Here is a 20,733-nt window from a genome sequence, read left to right on the forward strand (position 1 = left end):
TCTCTCTACACACACACACACACACACACACACACACACAAAAATCTGCCTCTACCTGAGACTATTTTATTTTGGCCTTTTACGGAATTATTTTAAATATACATAAGGATAATTCCCATTTTAAAATATTGCTGTGATTTATTACGGTAGTTTATATTGTTTTAAATTGAAATTGTTTATCCCTGAGCTCAACTTGTTGATTCATGGTGCTTTACAGCAAAACAGTAAAACATGCAATCATAACAGGATTCAAACAAATCCAGTGTTAATACCTTCACAATAAATTTAAAAATAAAATATTTAAAAGAAGATTGTTATTAGAACAGCAGGTGGAAGCTACAGCTGGGACCAGGAAACCTCGTTACAGTGATTCATTCTGTTGTTGTGTCAGACCTCCCTGGTAAACCAGACAGGAAACATGAGGTAAATTTATTTTATTGTGAGGCTACATTAACAGAACCTTGCAAGTCTGAAGGTACAAAACTTCCTGGCTGCCACTTTCAATTGCTTGATCCATTGGGGGGGTGTTCCTTCGTTGTTTCTTTCTCTTAATAGTTAAGCCACTGGAGGCTCCTTCATCTCTTGTCTGATTGTTTCTTAGACAGCATCTCTTCCCTCCTTTCCCAAAGGTCATTTTCACATCGCATTATATGTTGCCATTTCTTTGATAGATTGCAACATGCTCCACATCTTTAAAGACCAATCCGGGGCTGCAGTTGATTCAGAATGCAGCAGTCTACTATGTTATAATCCGGGTTAAAAGGTGGCAATTGTGGTTGTTGTTAGTTGCGAAGTCGTGTCCGGCCCATCGCAACACCATGGACAATGTTCCTCCAGGCCTTCCTGTCCTCTACCATCTTCTGGAGTCCATCTAGGCTCACGCCTACTGCTTCAGGGACTCCATCCAGCCACCTCATTCTCTGTCATCCCCTTCTTTTCTTGCCCTCAACCTTTCCCAGCATTAGGCTCTTCTCCAGTGAGTCCTTCCTTCTCATTAGGTGGCCAAAGTATTTGAGTTTTAGCTTCAGGATCTGGCCTTCTAAAGAGCAGTCAGGGTTGATCTCCTCTAGGACTGACCGGTTTGATCGCCTTGCAGTCCAAGGGACTCGCAGGAGTCTTCTCCAGCACCATAGTTCAAAGGCCTCAATTCTTTGGCGCTCAGCCTTTCTTATGGTCCAACTTTCACAGCCATACATTGCAACTGGAAAGACCATAGCCTTGACTATACGCACTTTTGTTGGCAGGGTGACGTCTCTGCTTTTCAGTGTGCTGTCTAGATTTGCCATGGCTTTCCTCCCGAGGAGCAAGCGTCTTTTAATTTCTTGGCTGCAGTCCCCATCTGCGGTGATCTTGGAGCCCAGGAAAATAAAATCTGTCACTACCTCCATCTCTTCCCCATCTATTTGCCAGGAATTGAGAGGGCCAGATGCCATGATCTTGGTTTTCTTAATGTTTAGTTTCAAAAAGGTGGCAATACATTATATCAACATCGCAGACTCTGCCGTGGTTACCAATGTCCTTCAAGGGGTAATTTGTAATACTAGTGCTAGAAACCCTGGCGTAACTGGTCACCAAGTTTTCTATAGGATGACATTCTCCCATTGAAACTGGGGCCAGCTGGTACCGTCTCCCTTCAGCACGGTAAGGAAGACCTGGAAGCCCTGCATTTTGGTGGCCATACTAGGCCTTTAGATAGCTTCTCAGTGGACAGCCTGTTGGCTCCTACCTTCTGACAGCAACTCTCAGCAAAGATTGTTTAGGATGCAATTCCATTTTAGGTGCATTATGGTTAACATTTGGCTTTGTTAATTCTGTTCTATGTTTCTTAACCGGGTTGCGGCTCTTTTATTTGTGTGTTTTTATTTTGTGTACTCCACTTTATATATTTTGTCTTGTAAACCACTGAGAGTCCTTAGGAATTGCCCACAGTTTATAAACAGGGTTACATAATAAATAAATACTATTTAGTCTCTCTGGGATACTTTCCAATAATCCTGGGAATGGACTGGCTGTGTGCTTATAATCCACATACTCATTGGCCGTGGTGACTTCACATTTGATTTTCCCAGTACAGGTAGTCCTTGTCTCATTTATTTTTATTTTTATTTTATTAGATTTATATACCACCCTTTCCCGAAGGACTCAGGGCGGTTTACAGGGTATTTTAAAATCAAACCAATATAAAATACAAAAGTTAAAGAACAATTTAAAAAGATTAAATTATCCCTAAAAATAAAAACCCCAGTTAAAAATTCTCAGCCTGGGCCGGAGAGCTCAAAGAGCCAGGTCTTCAGGTCCCGGCGGAATGAGCGAAGGTCAGGGGCAGTCCTAAGCTCCGCGGGCAGCTGGTTCCAGAGGGCAGGCGCACCCACAGAGAAGGCCCTCCCCCTGGGTGTTATCCGCCGGCAATCTTTAACCGGCGGCACCCTGAGAAGGCCCTCCCTGTGAGAGCGCACTGGACGAAGGGAACTTGATGCTGGCAGCAGGTGTTCCCTCAAATAACTGTGGTCTTATGGCCACAATTGAGCCCAAAATTTCTCTTGTTAAGTGAGACATTTGTTAAGTGAGTTTTGCCGCATTTTACAATCTTCCTTGTCGTAGTTAAGTGAATCACTGCACTTGATAAGTTAGTTAAGTGAATCTGGCTTCCCCATTGATTTTGCTTGTCAGAAGGTCACAAAAGGAGATTACAGGAGCTTGGGACACAGCAACAGTCATAATAAGTATGAACCAGTTGGCAAGCATCTGAAGTTTGATCACATGATCATGGGAATGCTGCAAAGGTCGTCATTGTGAAAAATGGTGATAACTCACTTTTTTCAGTGCCATTGTAACTTTGAACGGTCACAAAATGAACTGTTGCAAGTTGAGGACTACCTGTACGCAGGTCTCCATCTATGGGGTATGATGCCCTCCCACCCACCCCCATCCATTTTGTGTCTCTAGTATCAGTTTTATTCCTGGACCTATAGAATGTTCGATTAACAGGTCATCGGCTTTTTTATACCAGTAGCCTGTCAGAAGCTTGTAACCTTGAATGGTGTGATCTAAACCCCTATCTATCCTGGCCCAGTCCTACTTCGCCATGCATTAGGAACAGAGATTGGTGATTCAGCAGGGATATTCATGGGGAGGGGAAATTAAGCCGTGGAATCCAAGAAACACTGCTGGGCATCACTTGGAAGCCTCATTACTCTGGCAGAATAGAACCCAGCTCTAGGACAGCATAACTTCAGCAGGCATAGGTTTCTGACAGTTAAGCAACAGGAAAAATATAAATTAATATGACCCCAAGGAAGAGTTCATTGTCAATTTCCTAATCTGCATAGGAATGAAAGCTGCTCATTTATTTGCCTATTTTGCAACTTAATATTTTAGTTTGGTTTATGTGTATATAAGCTGAATCCCACTTCTTATCATTTTATTTGTCAAAGCTACTAAAGTTCTTCGTGCTAATTTAAATACTACTTGGGCTGGAGAAGAAGAATAGTGATAGTAGTTTTCCAAATATACAAAGTGCATGAGTTCCAGTTAACTATTCCATAAAACTTTGGGTCATTTCATCTCATTTGCTTTGTAGATGTGTCACATTTAACTAAGACAGCAGCATGCAAATATGCAATAGATGTGATTTATTTACTTATACATCTGGGCCCAAGGATTGATGACCATTTTACATGTCTCTTTCTGTCTTTATCTCCTTTTTAAAAAAAGCTGCACAAAAATGATATAGGAAAATATGCCTTCTGGAACCTTATAGACTCAGAAAACTTAACATAGTATTCAGAAAAATATGTACAGTGCATCCAGAAAGTATTCAGACCTCCTTCATTTTTGTCAATTTTGTTATGCTGCAGCCTGATTCTACAGTTGTTGAAATTCATTTTTTTCTCATTAATCTACACTCAGTACCCCATAATGACAAAGTGAAAACAGAATAGTATAAATGTCTGTAAATTTATTAAAAAGAAAAAAAGTGAAATGTCACATTGGCATAAATATTCAGACCCTTTGCAATAATACTTGAGATTTAGCTTTGGTACTTCCCATTTCTCTTGATAATTGCTGATTTGTTACTATACCATGATTGGAGTCTGCCTGTGGACATGATTGGACATGATTTGGAAAGGCACACACCTCTCTATAGAAGGCCTCACAGCTGACAATGTATACTGTAGCAGAGCAAAAGCTATGAGGTCAAAGGAACTGCCTGCAGAGCTCAGAGACAGGATTATTGCAAGGCACCAATCTGGGAAAGGCTAGAATAAAATTTCTGCTGCACTGAAGGTTCCTAAGAGCACAGTGGCCTCCATAATTCTCAAACAGAAGAAGTTTGGCACAACAGGATTCTTCCAAGAGATGGTCAAATTGAGTAATCAGGGGAGGAGGACCTTAGTAAGAAAGATGACCAAGAACCTGATGGTCACTCTTGACTGAGCTCCAGAGATCCTGTGTGGAGATGGGACAGAAAGTCAACCATCACTGCAGCCCTCCAACTATTTGGGCTTTATGGCAGAGTGGCTAGACGGAACCTCTCCTTAGTGCAAAACACATGGAAGCCCATTTGGAGTTTGCAAAGAAGCACCTGAAGGACTGATGAAATCAAGATTAAAACTGTTTGGCCTCAATTTAAATGTTATGTCTGGAGGAAACCAGGCATCGCTCATCAGCTGCCCAATACCATCCCAACAGTGAACCATCATGCTGTGGGGGTATTTTTCAACAACAGGGACTGGGAAATTGGTCAGGGTTAAAGAAAAGCTGAATGGAGCAAAGTACAGAGATATCCTCATTGAAAACCTGTTCCACAGTGTTCAGGACCTCCGACTGGGCTGAAGGTTCACTTTCCAACATTACAATGATCCTAAGCACACAGCCAAGACAACACAGGAATAGCTTAGGGACAACTCTGTGAATGTCCTAGAGTGGTCCAGCCAGAGCCCTGACTTGAACCATATTGAACATCTCTGGAGGACCTGAAAATAGCTGTCCGCCAATGGTCACCATCCAACCTCACTGAGATTAAGAGGATTTGTAAGGAAGAATGGCAGAAAATCCCCCAATCCGGGGGTGCAAAGCTTGTCGCATCATACCCAAAAAGACTCGAGGCTGTAATAGCTGCTAAAGGTGCTTCAGCAAAGTACTGAGTAAAGAGTCTGAATATTTATGTGATATTTCAGTTTTTTTCTTTTTAACAAATTTACAGACATTTCTAAAATTCTGTTCACTTTGTCATTATGGGGTACTGAGTGTACATTAATGAGAAAAAAATGAATTTCAACAACTGTAGAATCGGTGCAGCATAATAAAATTGACAAAAGTGAAGGAGAGGGTGTCTGTTGGAATTCATTGTTAGAATGTATTTTATATTGCAACAACTACAAAATCATTCAGCCAGTAGATGGCAGTGTTTCATATGCATCTATGGTTATAAACTATGGTGCCTTTATGTTCTGAGGAGAGTTTCCTGTGACAGTTGAAACAGTTGAAAAAACTGTTAAGCAGCAAGGCCCATCATGGTGACTGTACACTGTGCATTTTATTTGATCTGTATGGCTGTGTAACCATCCTCTGCTACCAATCTGCATGGCTATATAATAATCCTCTGCTACAATTTATATGGAATAAAACAGAATTTCTATAGAATAAAAGAGAATTTCTAACAGGTTATGGGCCTGTTACCCAGAGGTAAAGCAGAGATTCTATCCAAGCATGTAGCAGTAGCAGCATAAACAGCCCAGTACCCAGAGATGAACCCAGTATAAACCCAGATTAGAGGAGAAATATAAAGTTCAGCACAGAACAGAGCAAACCAGTCATAGCCAGCTACAGTAAATAAGTGCAAGATACAGCAACAGAAAAAAGACTGCAACAGAATAAATAAATAAATAAATAAATAAATAAAAGAAAATGGCCAGTAACACAGCTGAAACAAAGGCTTCATTTGAAATTCTGACAAACCAGAACTACCAGTCTTGGAATTCAAGATGAAGATGTGACTAATAAGGGAAGGTATGTGGAAATGGATAAATGAAGATAGGCCAAAACACCCTTCAGATGAGTGGCTAGAGAAAGATCAGAAGACAATCTCTCTTCACATAGGAGATAATCAAATCATACATATATATAAATGTGATACTGCTAAAGAAATGTGGGAAGGATTGCAAAAGGTGCATGAAAGCTAAGCTCAGCAATAAATTGTATTTGATTAGAAAGCTATACCATAGCTCGATCCCGCAAGGCCTCTGCAGCTGAGAATCAAACTGTGGATTCAATCCATAGCTCAGTTCTTGGCTGCAGTGGCCTTCCAGAAAGGCCTTTGATGGCAAAATACAAGCCAGAGCTCTATTCTGAGCTGCAGAATGAAGCTGCTCCTTTGGCCGCAGAAGAAGTGGGTCGGTTGGGCAGGGCTTTCAGTGCCGGAGGTGAGTGGAAAAGACACCTCTTCCCCCAAAAGACCTGGTGCCTCTTTTGGAGGCAAAAAAAAATAAGACCGGGTCTTATTTTTGGAGAAACACAGTATTCCCCAGAGTGTCATCAGAAAAATACTTGTGAAAAATGTACTGTATGTCCCTAACTTTTTGTCAGTGAAGAAGCTCACAAAACAAGGAAATGTAGTGACCTTTAAAGGCGACAGTTGTATCATCACAAAAGGCTAAGGATATCTTGCAAAAGCTAAAATTACAGATAAACTGTATCAGCTGAACGGCAGTCAGGTGGTTAATACTGCCAAGGAAGAAAAACATTCAAATTGTATTCACTACATGGCACAGACGAGTTGGACACAGAAGTCCTGACATAATAAAGCAATTAACTGAGAAAGAATATCTAAAAGAAGAAACCAGGCCACAACAGATTTCAATCAGGAGATACAACAGAAGCAATAAAGGCATCCCAGCCAAACATCTGTCCTATGTTGCTCGCAAAGCATTAAAACCCAGACACCGGAAGGAGAGAGAATCCAAAAGAGACAGCAGCCGAATCAGAACCAGAGCCTCACCAGCTCCAGTGCCAGCCCTTAGAGAGCCAAATCCAAAGTCGTAGCAGCAGCGCCAGTTCTGTGGACAGCCGGGAGAGCAAGAAGAAGAGGAAGAAAAAGGACAAGAAGAATTATAAGAAACAGGAAACAGAACTAAAATCAGAAATAGGACTATTATAAGAAGTTGAGTGGGGGTGTTGGAATTCATTATTAGAATGTATTTTGTATTGCAACCACTACAGAATCATTCAGCCAGTAGATGGAAGTGTTTCATATGCATCTATGGTTACCATCTATGTTCTAAGGAGTTTGCTGTGTCAGTTGAAAAACCATTAAGCAACAAAGACGATGGTGACTATACACCAGGGGTGTCAAATTGCCGGCCTGTGGGCCGGATGCATCATGCCGAAACCGTGCTCACCCCAGCTCCAGCAATGGGGGAAAAGTTGTGACATGTCATGGCACGTCACGTGATGTGGCGTTTGGTGCCCCTGCTGTACACTGTACATTTTATTTGATCTGTACGGCTATGTAATAATCATCCTTTGCTGCCAAACTGCATGGCTGTATAATAACCCTCTGCTATAGTTTCTATAGAATAAAATTTCTGACATGCACTGTAAGTGGGATTTGATAAATTTTGTTTTTGAAATGAGTCATTACTCTATTGAACTTTGATTTGTTGAACATTGATTTTTAACTGGCTTCGTCTAATGTCATTTTGGGATGCTACATTCATACTTTATTTTATTTTGCAGATTGTACACTCACATAAGCCACAATTCATGGCATTACATTGTCAAGAGTTTGGAGGGAAAAACTATGAAGCATCTATGTCTCACGTGGACAAGTTTGTTAAGTAAGTAACAATCAATCAATTTATTAATACAGCCAAAGGCCAACACATAAATTAAACATTCAAATAAAACAAAACTAAACAGAATCAACAGAAGAAGACATAGCAATATATTACAATTAATGATGTAATCAATGGGTGACCAAGGTCTGCCTAGTTTTACGGACAATATAACAAAAAGTAGCTACCTTCAGAAAAACTGAATCATACTGACCTGACAATAAAAATACATTGAGTACAGTCTAATGCTGGATAAAAACACGTAATAAAATTAATTATAAAAGATTATTAAAAAGATCTAAAATGTTTATTTATGTTTCTGGTGAATCCCCAATGCTGTTGCACAGAATCTAGCCACCTGCGCCATTATCACTAAGTAAGTAACAAGAAAGGCAGACCAAAGCTAGATTAATACTTTTTGCTTGGTCAACTTGGATTATTTTTGAAAAGAAAATAAATGCAAACCATTTGATACCTTCTTCAAATTACTACTCTGTTCACCTCTACAATAAGTATGTTATTTTATATTCCAGTCTTATTTATAGAAAGAGAATTGCTTGCACTACTTGTTTGATATGTCTTGCTGTTACTTTAACCATTCTATACCAAATCAGTGTTTGTTTATCTAACTCTGGGAGGAAGCCATAGACCACAGGTCTGCAACCCGCGGCTCCGGAGCCACATGCAGCTCTTTCAGCCGTCTCCTGCGGCTCCCACTCCTCTGCCATGTGCAGTCCAAAAAAAAAAAAAGTGGGACTAAAAAATTTCAACCAATCAATTCAAATATGCAGGGTAGGTGCATATCTCGCCTTGGCTCCACTCTTCAGTCAAACCCTGTTCTGCCCATGCACGCATGTACACGCATGCGCACGCATTTTTTGCGGCTCCCAGTTTTTCCTTTTGTGAGGGAACCGGTTCCGAGTGGCTCTTTCACTGTTTCAGGTTGCTGACCCCTGCCATAGACCTTTGCACCCTTAGACCCCTCTTTCAGAGCCTGCCAGTCCTTATTTTGCTGTATTGTTTCGATACATTAAAATATTATTCTTAAACAAAAAGGAACAAGCATAGAGCAAAGAACAGCCTCTATGATATTATTCCCGAGAATGCCCTTGGACTCTGTATAGGCCAGGGGTAGGCAACCTCGGCTCTTTTATGACTCATGGACTTCAACTCCCAGAATTCCTGAGTCAGCATAGCTGAATAGTAATTATATTCCACTTCAAAGAAAAGTAGCCCCTACAGGTCTCCTGTCTGATGTGGTTTGGTAATAATTTATTCTTGGAGTATAATTTTTTAAGACATACTTTTACCACATAAGTGAATATAAAAAGAAATGGTTTTTCCTTTGTTGAAAAAAGAGAAACAGTGCCCTCTCCTGAGCACTAGAAAAAATCTTAACAACAACACCCCATTTTTATTACACTAAGATTCCTTTTAGGGGAACATACTTAAAAGGAGCCTGCAAAGGTGCATGGCTTGACTTCTGAAGGAGAACCCAACAAATGAGGACCCAGATTGTTGGGGGCAATTAAGCTGACTTTGTAATAATGCCGCTTGGGGGGTGTATGAAAGCCCTAATAAGCAGGCATATACATAGAATGAAGGCTACTGCTAAGCTTGTAAGCCGTCCTGAGTCTTCGGAGAAGGGCGGGATATAAATGGAATTAAAATAAAAATAAATAAAATAAAATAAATAAACAATAGAATAGCAATTAATTAAATGCAGCAATTTACTGCCATTGTTCATTTGTAGCTGATTTCTCTAGTAACCTCCCAAAAAGTAAGGGGCTGATAATATGTTTTGATTTTTTTTGCAAACAGTTCATTGATATTTCAAAACAAATTGACTCTGCATATTTTCTTTTTAATTTTTTTTCCAGAGAATTGCTATCTAGTGATGCAATGAAAGACTACAACAGGGCCCGGGTTTATCTGGATGAAAATTTCAAGTCACAGGAACACTTTACGGTACATTTCCTGACACTTTTTTGTATGTTATGGATGACTTCACTTACTCTTCTTTCAAAAGGTGGCCTTTCTTAACCTTTAGATACAATTCCCACTAACTATGCTATGGTCAAATGTTTGTTAAAGAAATTCCAGGAGTAGCATTATGAAGCTAGGTGCTCTTATTAAATATATCTGCGGTTGCAAATTAAAGACACTATACTTCTCACCTGCAATAACTCTCAGAAAAAGCCTTATGTAACTCTTCCTCAACCAGATTCCTCCATATATGCCAATAATGCTATTGGCATATATGGAGGGATCTGGTTGAGGAAGAGTTACATAAGGCTTTTTCTGAGAGTTATTGCAGGTGAGAAGTATAGTGTCTTTAATTTGCAACCACAGATGTATTTAATAAGAGCACCTAGCTTCATTTTTAAAAAGATAGAACAGGCATTAATAAAATCTGTTAGCAGCAGTATGATAATGGCTGGAGATTATCTACCACGTAAAATAAATGACTTTACAGACCCATATAGTAGCAAAAATTTCAGCTATGATAACTAAAAGCAGGCATCTACACCCCAATCAACCAATAAGAAGCCACACCCAATCAAAGACGCATTCCGGTAGTGAGAAGTTCCCTGAGGATGGGCTTCAGCACAAGTCTGAAAGCTTGGAAGATTAAACCTCTGGTCTCAGTGACCAACCCAGATTGAATCCTGCAAAATATACACATTTTAACTTCTTTCTAAGATAAAAAATCATCACAAAATAGTAAGATGTTAGGAAGATATCGTGCATATTACCCCTAAAATAATCATAAAATACAGGTTTACACAATTCTAAACCAGAATTGGATGCTGTCTGAAATCTTACCACCGCCCCCACCACACCCCAAGATATAATTTTGAAGTCATGATTTTGAGGTCAGAATTATGGGTTGCTTAATTATAGATTGCTGTTGTGTTTGCTCTGAAACTCCATGTATCCTCAATAGAGCAATTGTCTCACAGACACATTCTCACAAGCTAAGAAAAATAACCCCACTAAACTCCTATCAGTCACCCAATCAAAAAGGAACCAAAATAAATATTGTAAACAAATTGACAGTTTTAAGAATCAGAAACCACCATATCTTCCCACACATCCACAGCAGACCCTGGCTATACAAACCACTGCATGTATTCAACCTGTCCCCAATCTTATTAAGAATGTGGGTTAAAATGGCTTATCTTCTTAATGCCATTTTCATTTTTCTCAGATCTCCTTCTGTTTGTTGCCAGGGTAGGAGAGTAAACTGTAGTTACTCAGATGTTGATTATGGACTACATTCAAGTGCCAACTCAATCATGAAGTCCTGGGTAACTTCAGGCCAGTCACTCTCAATCCAGCTACTTCCTAGTCTATCCACTACTGATTTGGGGATGAAATGAGGAGACCTCCAAGCATTCCAGGCTGAATTTTCAGAGACAAGTCATGATAAAAAAAGGAAATGAATGAATACTTGGTTTGTGGTAGAGAGTACTTGGTTTATAAACATCCGTGACATTGTTGTAGCATATAAGAACTACATGATATAATGAACAAAATTCTGACTCATTGGAATCAATTTATTTTGAAAACCTGAACACTGAAAGTAACAAGGGAAGAGAACATCAACCAAATAACAAACAGTGAACCAATAGAAATACATATGTAATGAATGCTGAAGATGTTTCACTTTCAATAGAAATGCCCCTACAGTGATGAATTTCAGTACTTTAAGCTAATGTGACCTTTAAATAAGAGAGGGACTATGCTGCAGTATAGAATAACATTACCTTAAAATCATGTTCTCCTGACTGCAAAAAGTTGTAAAGTTAATTTTTATTAGATTAATGACATTTGAGCAATATTTTCAGTCAGGCCTGCCTCAATTAATTGGCCATTAACTGAAAAAAGAAATTGAATTTATCTTGTACATAAGTCCTGTGTTATTAATGGCTTTCAGAAAATTCAGTGTGTTCCCAGAAATGGAAAACGCGTGCTTGATCTTGATGAGCGTATTATCTGTCAGAAGGAACTTTTGTAAATATAATAAAATGATTCAGGAAGAGTGATATAATTGAATTTAGAACAAGGAGAATTCAAATATTTGATTAGATCATTTTACCTCTGGGGGGGTGGGGAGACTAAGTTTTCTTGACTCCTTCTATCTCCCCCCCCCCCCAGTCTCTCATGCTGAGCACACTTTCACCACGAGGTGGAGCCAGGATATTACTTTTACACACAACTAAAGCCTCTTGGTGTACAAACTGTAGCAATCAGTTAAAGGATTTGGTTGCTGAATATTCCTTTTGCTAATTTGGGGATATTCAGAAGGGTGTATTATAGATCTAGATCTGGGTTCCTGTGACACATTTGGTTTCCAGTGAACTCATTTTCTGCATATATGGACCAATTTACTATAGGAAGTGGAAAGATTGAGAAGACAACTATGTGTCTAATGTAGATGACCTTGTTTTATTATTTCTGTTTAAAATAATATTTCTCTTTCTAAAATGAACAAACAAAAACATACAAGTTATTTAACCAATAGATGTAATAATTTTGTAAATTTATTTAAATATAAGATTGAGATTTAATCTTTGTAATTTGAAAATCTAGCTGAAGTTCTACTTGGTTGCATTTTTCTCCTGTGCCATTTTTTTCAAGCAGATACCCTTTTTAATAGCATTTCCATTACAAAACCTACTGACAATTTTTCTGATATTAATTAACAGCCTACTAATCCTTATTGGCTGTGTTCACTCACTACTTCCATTTGATTTTTGAATGATATGCTAAACCAGACATGGCTTGTAAACCATTTATAGTTAGCATTTTATATGGCACAAGTAACATTGTTTTTTTAAAGCCATGGTTAAAACATGTTTTGGCATAGTCTTTATTATTAAGAAAAACTATGAAACTACAGGCTCTTTTCCATGGCATCTGCATGCTAGCTGAGGGTTTATTGTTAAAGGTACATATAAAGCTGCTGTGTTTACAGAACTAATTGCAAAGTTCTTTTGATCTTTCTGTGTCTAACAGAGCACTAACAATAGTAATTACATAATCTATATATAGAATGTACATACAGATTAACATAAGTAAAAAAATACCCTGTCCCAAACAGTTAAAAGTCTTCATTTTGATATGGGATGAGAGGAGGAAATATAATAAATGTTAATAATTTAATAAGGTATAAATGGAGATGCTACTCAAAAGATACATACAAAACATCACATTTGATTAACGTGAAAAAGATCTCTTGTTGGTAACAAAATATATTCAGGTAAAACAGCCAAGCTCAGAAAACACAATAAGCTCAACCAAAGATTTTGGACCTGAAATATGGGAAGAAACAACATTTACTTCATTTGGTTTGAAGTAATATTACACTGTTAATTGCGTAATTATTCTCAAATGTAATCTTTGAAGTAATTTCAAAGAATACGTGAAGAGTTCTGAGGTGTGTATAAATAATATTTTTTACCATTGTATTTTCAAGTACTATTCAAGAAACTAGTTGGATTCATAAAATAAAATATGTCCTCCAACATTACTTATGTTTCTCATATAGGAAAATGAGAATTCAACACTGTAATGCTACATGTGTTCATTTAAAAGTAAGTGCTATTATGTTTAAGAGTCTTTAGGCTAGCTTTCAAGATAAACAGGAATTTTTATAGATCAGTAGATCTTAAGCTGAATATTTTTTTAAAAAGTGCATTATTGGGTCATACAGAGGGCATGGAGTAGAGTGAAAAAATGTTTTGCCAATATGTAGTAATACATATTTTATACATATATAAAATCCCTCTTCTGATCCAGTTTTTGGCTATAGTATTTTTAAGTTTCAATATAGGAAAAAGTCATGTCATTCAAAAAATAATTTCTTCACATTGGAAAAAAAGATACAGCCTATGAACTCTTTACAGTACTTGTGAAATGCTTATCAGTGTAGGTATAGCCACTTTGAAGTAGCTACTGCAAAATTAGTGTCTTACTACTTTAATTTTAATAAAATTGTTAAACTGATCATCTTAATTACAGCCCATTTTTATCATAAACTTTATCCTGGGATATTAAAATGTTTGCCTATATTACTTAAAGTAAAGGTTAAAAGATTTTACTGCATAATTCTTTAAGTTTTTGTATATAAGTTATATTGATTGCTTCTGGGTAAATATTGATTACCTATTTCTTTTATTTCTAATCAATCACAGGAGCATCTTTGGCTCTGTGCTCAATGTTTCTGTGGGTAAATTGATTTTAATTAGTGTTTCTCTGTCTGGCAGAGAACAACAGTTCTGCTTTAAACACACTCATTTTATTCTTTCCAATTCAAGGGAATGTTGGAAAGAAATTATGCAAAGGGACTGAAGACTTTATCTTGTCCACAATAGAATTCTGAAAACAGAAATAAACAGGATCAGATCTGATGTGGGAGCAATAAAAGGAAAACTATATCTAAAAATGAGCTGTATTCTACTAGAAACTGCAAGTAAAAAATTCCTCCATTGCATCCTTTAGAAAAAGGCAATTGGGCAGTGGATTAGAATATTGCCAACTGTTGTGTTCTGCTAAAATAGTCACATTCCCTCCCTGTCATGTGATGCTGAGAATATATGTAGCCCTGCTATGCCTCCCAATGCCACACATATACTGAAGGGGGAAAAATGCAGGAGAAAATATAAAGGCCTCTTCTAGCCAACATTGGAAAACAATTACAAAGAAGTCCAGAAGCCATCTTCTGAATATTTTCCCTATCATCTTGATATTTTTCATGAGATATCAAGTTAAGCCCAGAAGCCTATGAATGAATATCATGACAAATGCATTATATTTATGTATTAGTTGACTCATTTTCCTGATAAAGTCCCTTTGCAGTCTACACCATCTCCAGATTGAAGGCAACTAGAGGATGTTCTTTTGCTAAGTTATACATTAGAACAAATGGGAGAGAATGAAGGAGAGCAGTGGAACAACATGTGGCAAGATTCAGGTGTCAGGCTAAATTATAATACCCTTAGTCTTATTTTGGCACAGGGGAATTCAGCCATTTTAGTCTGTGGTTGAAGCGTTATTATTGCCTGAACCTAGGTAGGTTTGCCATAGCCAACAAATTACAGATAGTCCTTATATAAATGGCCACAACTGGGATTAGCAGTTCCACTGCTAGGCAACATATCATTGAAACATCATATAACCACACCTGACTTATGACGTTGATTCCACTGCAGTTGTTAAGCAAATCACGCATGGTCATTTTTAAATTTGTTTTTAACTTTTGTATCTTGGTTTTTTAATCACCCTGTAAACCGCCCTGAGTCCTTCGGGAAAGGGCGGTATATAAATGTAATAAAATAAATAAATAAATAAATAAATAAATTAAGTGAGACATCACGTGGCTACAACTTGTGATTTTACCACTGGCTTCTCCACTGATTTTGTCAGAAGTCAGCTGTGATGCTTCCAAATGACAATCGTATGACTGCAGGATACTGTGATGGTCATAAATGCTTGCCAATTGTGAAGCACCCAAATCTTGATCATGTGACTATGAGGAGACTGTGATGGTCACAAGTTTGATGACTTATCATAAAGTTAACTTTTTTCACCACTATGGCAACTTTGAATAGTCACTAAATAGGGCAGTCATTAACCAAGGACTGTCTGTATAGGGTTAGTGATAAGATTTGATTTACAGCAGGGGTGTCAAACTGCTGGCCCACAGGCCAGTTGCATCATACAGAGGCCACGCCCACCCGAGCTCCAGCAATGCAAAAAAAGCCATGATACATCGTGACACGTCATCTGATGCGGCGAGTTTGACACCCGTGATTTAAAGTATATCAGAAAGAGACTTAATTAGGTTGTCATTGTACACATATTTACTGTGAAGTAAGTCCTACTAAATTAAACAGATTCAGACTCTAATTTTATATGCTGCTTTGTTCTCTCATCTTGTTTAAAAAATAAGTTTTATTAAAAAAAATCTTGCTGTGCTCTCAGAGGAAAATATAGGAGAAAATGTGGGTTCAATAGCTTGTCTTGGTCTGTGAGTACACATAGTATCCTCTGATTTATGTGAAACATAAGTACAACTAATGGTCTTTTAAAAATTTCAGTGTAATGTGGCAGTGATGGAAGTAGAAAAAGAACCTCTTGAAAGGCAAATATTAGGCTAGATAAAGTTATCTTCTTGGAATAGGACTGTGTCTCCAATGATAAAATGGGATATAATTGCTTACAAAATAATGAAATGCTACATTAAAAAAAATGCTAATACATTTGCCAGTAAAATAAGAACACTGTGACTCATTTGATAAACAGCATGAATGCTATTTAGTGTTATGAACTCTTGGGTATATTAGAGCTTTAGAACTATTGCATTTACCATAATGAAATATTGATGGCAGAAAACAAAGCAGCACTTCATGCTATATACTTTTTTATATTAAAATCATAAGAGAGTCCAAAGTCACATCTTCTCTTCCATAATTTTCCAAATAGAAACTTCAGTAATGTGCACCAAATGAATTTAATTGATAGGCTGATATTTTAAATAATGTGTTGTTGTTAGCTGCGAAGTCGTGTCCGACCCATCGCGACCCTATGGACAACGTTCCTCCAGGTCTTCCTGTCCTCTATCATCTTCTGGAGTCCATTTAAGCTCACGCCTACTGCTTCAGTGATTCCATCCAGCCATCTCATTCTCTGTCGTCCCCTTCTTCTATTGCCCTCGATCTTTCCCAGCATTAGGCTCTTCTCCAGTGAGTCCTTCCTTCTCATTAGGTGGCCAAAGTATTTGAGTTTTAGCTTCAGGATCTGGCCTTCTAAAGAGCAGTCAGGGTTGATCTCCTCTAGGACTGACCGGTTTGATCGCCTTGCAGTCCAAGGGACTCACAGGAGTCTTCTCCAGCACCATAGTTCAAAGGCCTCAATTCTTTGGCGCTCAGCCTTTCTTATGGTCCAACTTTCACTGCCATACATTGCAACTAGGAAGACCATAGCCTTGACTATACGCACTTTTGTTGACAGGGTGATGTCTCTGCTTTTTAGTGTGCTGTCTAGATTTGCCATGGCTTTCCTCCCGAGGAGCAAGCGTCTTTTAATTTCTTGGCTACAGTCCCCATCTGCAGTGATCTTGGAGCCCAGGAAAATAAAATCTGTCACTACCTCCATTTCTTCCCCATCTATTTGCCAGGAATTGAGAGGGCCAGATGCCATGATCTTGGTTTTCTTAATGTTAAGTTTCAACCCAAGTTTTGCACTCTCCTTCTTCACCCACAACAAGAGGCCCTTTAGTTCTTCTTCACTTTCTGCCATTAGAGTGGTATCATCTGCATATCTTAGGTTGTTGATATTTCTTCCAGCAATCTTAATTCCAACTTTTGATTCATCTAGCCCTGCCTTTCTCATGATGTGCTCTGCATATGTTAAAGGGCGACAGTATACAGCCTTGCCGGACTCCTTTCCCAATTTTGAACCAATCAGTGGTTCCGTGTCCAGTTCTCACTATTGCTTCTTGACCCGCATATAGGTTTCTCAAGAGACAAATGAGATGGTCGGGTACTCCCATCTCTTTAAGAACTTGCCACAGTTTGTTATGATCCACACAATCAAAGGCTTTAGCATAGTCAATGAAGCAGAAGTAGATGTTTTTCTGGAACTCCCTAGCTTTCTCCATGATCCAACGTATGTTGGCAATTTGATCTCTAGTTCCTCTGCCTCTTCGAAATCCTGCCTGTACTTCTGGTAGTTCTCGATCCACATACTGCTGGAGTCTAGCTTGTAGAATTTTAAGCATGACTTTACTAGCATGAGAAATGAGTGCAATGGTGCGATAGTTGGAACATTCTTTGGCACTGCCTTTCTTTGGAATTGGAATGTAAACTGATCTTTTCCAATCCTGTGGCCACTGTTGAGTTTTCCAAATTTGCTGGCAAATTGAGTGTAGCACTTTTACTGCATTGTCTTTTAGGATTTTGAATAGCTCAGCTGGAATACTGTCACCTCCACTAGCTTTGTTGTTGCTCAGCTTTTCTAAGGCCCACTTCACTTCACATTCTAGGATGCCTGGCTCGAGGTCAGTGACCACCTCATTGTGATTATCAGGGACGTTAAGCTCATTCTTCAATAATGTACCTATTTCCTAATATAGTGTGTATTAGCTATTTAGAATTTCACACTAGAAGTATTAATTCATAACATTTACTTATGGATTTATATTTCTGTCCCAAAAAGATAGTAAAGTTGAACATTATACAGTATTTGTGAAACATAATCTAGATTGACAACTTGTTGATATAATTTGTTGATATAACCATTTCATAGAGGTAAGCCCCATTGGATACAGTGCAATTTATAACTGATGTACCTGAATGGAATTATACACAGAAAGTGATCTTAACTGTGACTAATGCTAAACAAATTTTATGCTTAATTTAGATTTTTTTTAAAAATCCAGATTCAGAAAATAGATGAAAGACACAACATAAACTGTTTCACGGAGGATCTACCGCAGTTATTGTGTCTGCAAATGACTGGAAAAGAATCTTTAAAAAGAATGAAAAATATGTTAGAATTTATAATGCTTATGTAAAATCTAGATAATTTGTTAGAGCTATTCGTAATTGTTACTAAAATAATAATGTGCAGAAATAGAACAAATTAAAAACTGTTGCTGTTGCATAAAAGGGATGCAAAAGTTGAGAGAAGAAAATAATTTTGATGGGCAAATTCCAGCTGGTTCTACTTGGCATCAACTATATGATACTTAAGTTGTCTCAGCTATGTTTTGGGTCTTCCAGCTGGAAAACATGGTAGACTGACATGTTTTTACAAAACTGTCACTGTCACCAAAGAAAATACCAATAGTCGGTATAATGCCCAAGCTAACAGGGCTTCATCCTATAGGGAGAGCTGTGAGATTGCCACTTGAGTTTCAAAGGGAAACCTCTTGAAGAATATGGAGGGAACCAGTTGGGGACTCCCAAATAAAGCATCTAGTGTTGCAGGAAGATACAGTATGCTCAAAGCCTGCCTGAAAGACCTCAGAAAGTAGAAATTGCTTATATCCTTGTTTGTTGTATCCTTTTTGCTGTTCAAGAGTGGAGTAATTAGAACATTTTGAGGTTCTGTATAAAGCTGGCAATACAGAAGAACATGTTTGATAGTTTCTGTCTGTCCCAAGTTATAAGGGCATATCGTACTTATACTATTCGTCTGTGTTGGGAGTGTTTCCTGAAGTGCTTCCATGGTGAAAGAATCAGATGGTGACATCACTATTGCCCGGAGGACACTCCTTTTGTGTCCCCATTAAGTTGCTTACCAAAGTAGTATCCATCTATCTATCTACTCACAGTTGCCCGCTTTCAAATTGCTGGGTTGGGGGGCAGCACCCAGAGCTCGAATGTGGGCCTGCTGAGCGTCATCTCAGCATCCTAATTACGTGAGCCATCGTACTCGCCTTTCAGACAGAAGTGTTAAAGGGAGAGCATTACATCGGTCTAAGGTAAAAGATCTTCTCAGATTTGAAATGTTAAGCTGCATAAGATACAGAGCTGGTGACAGAGTGTATCTCATGCTATTTGCCATAGGAAGCTGAATGGTATTACCTGCATCTGTTTGACAATCTATGCCAAATAGACATTGCTGAACTATGACCCTTACTTGTTCACAGCCCAAAGATATTAAGTAAGTGGTGGGAAATCCTAGGAGACAGAACTTGTACTAAACTGCCAAAGTGGCCTATATTCAAACCCTCCTCCTCACACCCTGATTGCACATCTACCTTTAGAAGATCTCCAGAACTTGTGATGAGTAAGAGAAACAGACCACTCCACTTCTTGGCCTCCCCTCTTCCCATATTTTGTCTGTCATCTATAAACAAACTTTTAAAGTCGCCTCATTCAGTTTTGGTCAGCAAAAATCCATTTAAGACTTACAGAAATAAAAACATGTATATTTTAACCTTGCTTAAATAAGCCAACTTTATATTCTTTCCCCTTGCTTTCAACAACCTTGATATTTAATGCCTTTAGATAGCATCTCAGAATTCGATTTTTTAAAATTTTCTCTTTATATCTTCTCAGAAATTTCTTTAAAACCATAAATCCTTTTGGTAAATCCAAAATAAGAAATTATTCTTATACTTTCAGTTTGTTATTTATATATCTTTTTAAATTAAGATACTTCCGTTTCATTTGTAAATCCAGTATAATATCTTTTCCCATGTCATTCTTGCAACATGTCATTTTTAAATCCACATTTGAATCAACCTCAGTCTCAGATTTGTCCAGCAAAACCCGTCCATCTTCGATAATCCTTTTTAAATCTATTTTTATGATAGCAGACAATCTTAAGAGTGACTTTTGAGTGTGTTGTTCCCAAATATCCTTGAATTGATTCAAAGTTAGAGTATTTTGTTCCATTCTGTATTAATGAGTCTCATGTCCTTTAACTACAGTATCCAATCTTCAAAATCCCACCTTATCATTTTTCCTAATCTACAGCATTTTCCTACTGGAAGATTTCTTATACTTAATCTCAAAATTTTTGTATATTTTTTTCCAAACCAACAAAAAGAATTATTTTTAATTAATTTCAGAATCTTATCTCAATCCCATCTGGCCCCTTAGTCTGTTTATAACTTTTCAAATTCAATGTACCCTGTGGCTGTTTATTCCAAAACAAAGAATTTTTTTCTTAACATTGCATAAAACTTTTTCGTCAAAAATTTAGGGAGATTCACAGTGTAATGAAACTTGCCATTCTGAAGGTTATTACTATCCAAAAATCTATTAATAATCAATTTACAGAAGTGATTAAGAAACACAATGTGTAGCCATGTCCTTTAAAAGGCACCAATTGTGGCTTGGGCAAAGACAGCCATACCCTGGCTCCGAGAGCTCTACCC

The 20,733-nt window shown here is 37.9% G+C and overlaps 1 protein-coding gene across 1 annotated transcript in view; it reads left to right on the forward strand.

The window, feature by feature from the left end:
- The window catches only part of INPP5A (inositol polyphosphate-5-phosphatase A), a 322,080-nt gene that overhangs the window by 92,618 nt on the left and 208,729 nt on the right, over window positions 1–20,733 (forward strand). Inside the window, exons 3-4 of the mRNA XM_081329302.1 lie at window positions 7,738–7,838; window positions 9,716–9,803. Of these exons, the coding sequence (XP_081185428.1) occupies window positions 7,738–7,838; window positions 9,716–9,803 (189 nt within the window). The remainder of the gene's footprint in view (window positions 1–7,737; window positions 7,839–9,715; window positions 9,804–20,733) is intronic.

Source organism: Vipera berus (genome assembly GCF_964194415.1).
Source record: "Vipera berus genome assembly, chromosome: 5".
NCBI classification, from domain to species: Eukaryota; Metazoa; Chordata; class Lepidosauria; order Squamata; family Viperidae; genus Vipera; species Vipera berus.